Source organism: Silurus meridionalis, chromosome 6 (genome assembly GCF_014805685.1).
Source record: "Silurus meridionalis isolate SWU-2019-XX chromosome 6, ASM1480568v1, whole genome shotgun sequence".
Classification (NCBI taxonomy): domain Eukaryota; kingdom Metazoa; phylum Chordata; class Actinopteri; order Siluriformes; family Siluridae; genus Silurus; species Silurus meridionalis.
The window spans coordinates 32,878,110-32,882,181 of NC_060889.1; the positions used below are offsets into that span (position 1 = coordinate 32,878,110).

The 4,072-nt window shown below is 38.3% G+C and overlaps 1 protein-coding gene across 1 annotated transcript; it reads left to right on the top strand.

Annotated features, from left to right (window-relative positions):
• Nucleotides 1-490: 490 nt before the first annotated feature.
• higd1a (HIG1 hypoxia inducible domain family, member 1A) lies at nt 491-3,556 on the top strand. The gene is made up of 4 exons (XM_046851332.1): nt 491-629; nt 1,748-1,835; nt 2,254-2,388; nt 2,568-3,556. Exons 2-4 carry the CDS (start codon nt 1,757-1,759, stop codon nt 2,654-2,656), a joined length of 303 nt encoding a protein of 100 aa, XP_046707288.1. The 5' UTR covers nt 491-629; nt 1,748-1,756; the 3' UTR covers nt 2,657-3,556.
• The last annotated feature ends 516 nt before the right edge of the window (nt 3,557-4,072 follow it).

Below are 4,072 nucleotides of genomic sequence, written 5' to 3' on the forward strand. Positions count from 1 at the left end.
TGCATGGTTCTGAAGTGTGGAATGGAGACATGTTGGTTCACTTTCACTTTCCAGAATCTTCTCTGCTCCAAAACAACCCCAAACCATTAATCTTTCACCTCCATGTGTGAGTGTGGGGGTGAGGGAGTCTGATCACATCTTCTCTCATGTTCACTTCTACTTTACTGTGTTTCTGTCTTTTACTATAGAAACAAAATGAACGTAAAGAACCATGAAAGACTCCACACTATTCTCTGTAATAACCAATGTGATATTTATATTATTTTCATGCAATAAATAAATCAGATTTCTGTAAACATGGGGCATATGAGGAGAAAGGAGTGTAGGCATGGGTATATAATAAAAGAGTACATGATAAAAGAGTATTATGTGTATTTTGGATGAACTGAATCATGTTTTGGTATAAAATACACCACAGGAAAAAACGGTCTCTTTGTAAACGCCTCTAATAAACCCTGAGAATCGCGCAGCACTTGAACGCACCTCAGTGTCAGAGTGCCTAGTCATGCCGTGTGCGTCATCACGCTGTGCGTCATTACGTCACCTAAGCCGGTGTCGTCGTGCTGCAGTGCGCGCGCCTGTGACAGAAGTGAAGGGGGAGCTGAAGGAGAAACATCTCAGAGCTAAAGGTCAGTTTTCAGCTCTTTATTTATTTATTACATCATTTATTATACTTTATACCTCACATTACTCATTTAAAGAGCTTTTTACCGTCGGAAGGGTTTTTGTTTTACACAAAATGGCGGATATTCTGGTTAATAAATGTCGTTTATATTGGAGGAAAAACCGGTCTGAGGGAGAGATTAGCATCAGGCTAACATCCTGACAGGATTTAACCACACACACACACACACACACACACACACACACACACACACACACACACACACACACTCACACACACACACACACATACACACACACGTTCATTCGAGGGATGAAAATAAATGAATTTATTGATGAAGGTCAAGCAACTTTGACCTTCATCAATAACTTAATTCATTTTATCTAGATATTTACAAAACACACACATACATACATACATACATACATATATATATATATATATATATATATATATATATATATATATATATATATGTGTGAGTGAGAATCATGTAAATAAATCAGAGTTCTGGTGCTTTAGAGGTGAACTGAGTGGATTTGACTGATATCCAGGTTGAATCACACTTTACCATAACCGATTAATCAACTGATAGTTTTATAAACATATACTGAATAAATAACAAACTAATATAACAATCCATGTAAAACAGTACTGAATCATGAAAATGTGCTAAATAAAATTAATATATTCATTATATTAAAATACAGTATTGAGGTCAAATAAGTCGCATTTAAACTGAAACAAACACTTCAAATAAATCACACTTTAATCAATAGCATGTAGTGTCAGTGATTCACCTCTAGATGGCGCTCGTACTGTATAATGGCAGCGGCAGGTCTCAGTCGCTCGAGCAGCAGAAGAAACCTATCAGTATTGATTTTTGCCGATAGTTCCAGCAATCAATATCAGTAGCGATTAATCAGCAGATCTGATGAATTGTTCGACCTCTGGTCATGGGTATATAATATAACCTAAAAACATGTTTAGTTTGTGTATTAGAATAAACTGACTGACTTTCTAACCTTATATCTGGAGCTACTGCAGGACAATGTACAATGTTAAAAGTGTTACACAAATAAAACTCAAATTAATTTATTATATTATCTTTCCTCCTCCCAGTCCATCAAAATGTCCATTGTATCGTTTGATGATTATGAGGAGTCCAAGTTCCTCAGGAAGGCCAAGGAGAACCCATTCGTCCCCATCGGTGAGAACTTCCTCTCCACTATCTACATGGTTGATTTGTCATACAGGAAGGTGGTCATCAGATAGAACCACAATACTAGGCTGGAGCCTGCTGATGGTGATAATCATAATAGTGTTGGTGATGAATGTGATTATGGAGATAAATTAAAGGTGTTTATGATGAACATGATGGATGTGGTAATGATCATTTAGAAAGTGTTGATGAAGTTTGATAGTGGTGATGATTGTGATGAAGATGGTGATCATTTAGAAGGTGGTGGTGGTGGTGATGATGATGATCAAGATAGTGGTGACTGTGATGAAGATGATTATCTAAAAGGTGTTGATAGTGGTTGTGATGAATGTGGTGATGGAGATAATTTTGAATGTGTTGGTGATAAACATGATGGTTATGATGCTGATGCTGATTGTCTCCACAGGGATGGTGGGGTTCTTTGCGATCGTGGCCCACAGGCTGTATAAGATGAAGAGCAGGGGCAGTATGAAGATGTCTGTGCACCTGATCCATACGCGTGTGGTAGCACAGGGTTTCGTGGTGGGAGCCATGACCTTAGGTACCGTTCTACACAACACTACACTGATACGGTGCTGCAGATACGTTCAGGTTGTCATGTATCTGTAGAGATCACGATCATGTACCATGAGATCACGATCAGATCCAGGTTAAAGGGTACGATCAGGGGGGGGTGTGGTGATGATGATAATTGTGTTTAAACATGTGATGTGGTTGCAGGTGTGATCTACTCCATGTATAAGGACTACGTGCTGAAGCCTGCTGAAGCTCGGAAAGCACTGGAGCAGAAAGCTAAGGAAAACCAGTGACCTGAGGAGCATCTCACTTCCACCAATAATAATTAAATCTTATTTTCATGTTGGCACCCAGGTGTCCTGTAGACACCTCACCTTCTTCTCAAGATCTTACTTATTTATCTTAAATAATATTATCAGAGTTTATATTTATTTTTTTATATAACATCTACAATTCTGAACCACAAACCAGGACTCAGAGCAGAGTGGAGGCAGGAACACACTTCATACTGTCTTCAGTACAACCTGAAGCTAGCTGGGGCTTTAGCTCGGTACTAACATCACCAGCAGTGTTCGAGTTTAGCGTGTGACATCACAAAAATGGGATGAACATGGCATGAACACTGCACTTCATCTGTGGACCAAAAAAGATTCCTCAGAGTGGAACCTCTGTGGAATAGGGGGTTATACACGGAACCTTTCAGGGTTCTTTAATATTAATCTTATGTCACAGTACAGCTGCAGATATACAAATATACGCTAATGATAGTGACATTAGGAGTATTAATAGAGTAAAATGCCAACCTTTAACCATAGTGTGTGTGTGCAGTTATCTAGCTCTGCTGATCGTTATTTAAAATGTTCTCAGAGCAGTTCTACCTCAGAACCTTCTCTGTTGTAAGGTTCTACTTGGAACAATAAGAACAAACCAGCCAAAAAAACTTCAGGGTTGAAATGGTTACACCAGACGTGGGTGGTTGTGTCTCATTTGCATAAGCATTTGCATAGTTTAATGAGGGTGAAGTTGTAATGATGCCTTAACATCCAGGGAAGCTGATTATAATGTATTCACATACACTGCTATATGTGATGATGTCATCATTCAATACATTGTGTGTGTGATGTAATGTACTATAATAAAAGAACACACTTTGTACACATCTTTATTACTAATAAAGTATCAATATAAATGTATATTCTGAAACATTGTTCTACATATTTACCTTCTCCATCAACACCATGCACAGTGCGTATCAGGAACGGTTGTGCTGAAAGCATGGTATAATCAATGTAGTTCAGCTGAGATCTGCCTCCACTCGGCGGCGCCAAACTAATGTTTAAACTTCTGTTGATTAATGTATTCATAGAGAAATAAAGGAGTTTTATCACTGATGGAGGTGAATGTGATGAGTGCTCCTGCACTTTTTTGATGTTAGAAGAAAATATTTACAATACCAATATCGATACCTCACAACCCAGTCACAAAGCTCTGACCAGTAACCAGACTGAATTTAACTTGAAAACCTCTAATTCAAGCTAATCACCTTATTGGTTGTACTTCTTTAATTTTAGTAGATTATTCTAAGCATTCCGTCTTTTCAATTAATTTATTTTGGTCCTGGAGTCGCTTAGAACCTTGTGCTCGGCTAACTATACCTGCTCACGGAGGCAGTCCGAATCTTAGTCAGAGGATATAACGGTAAACTGATA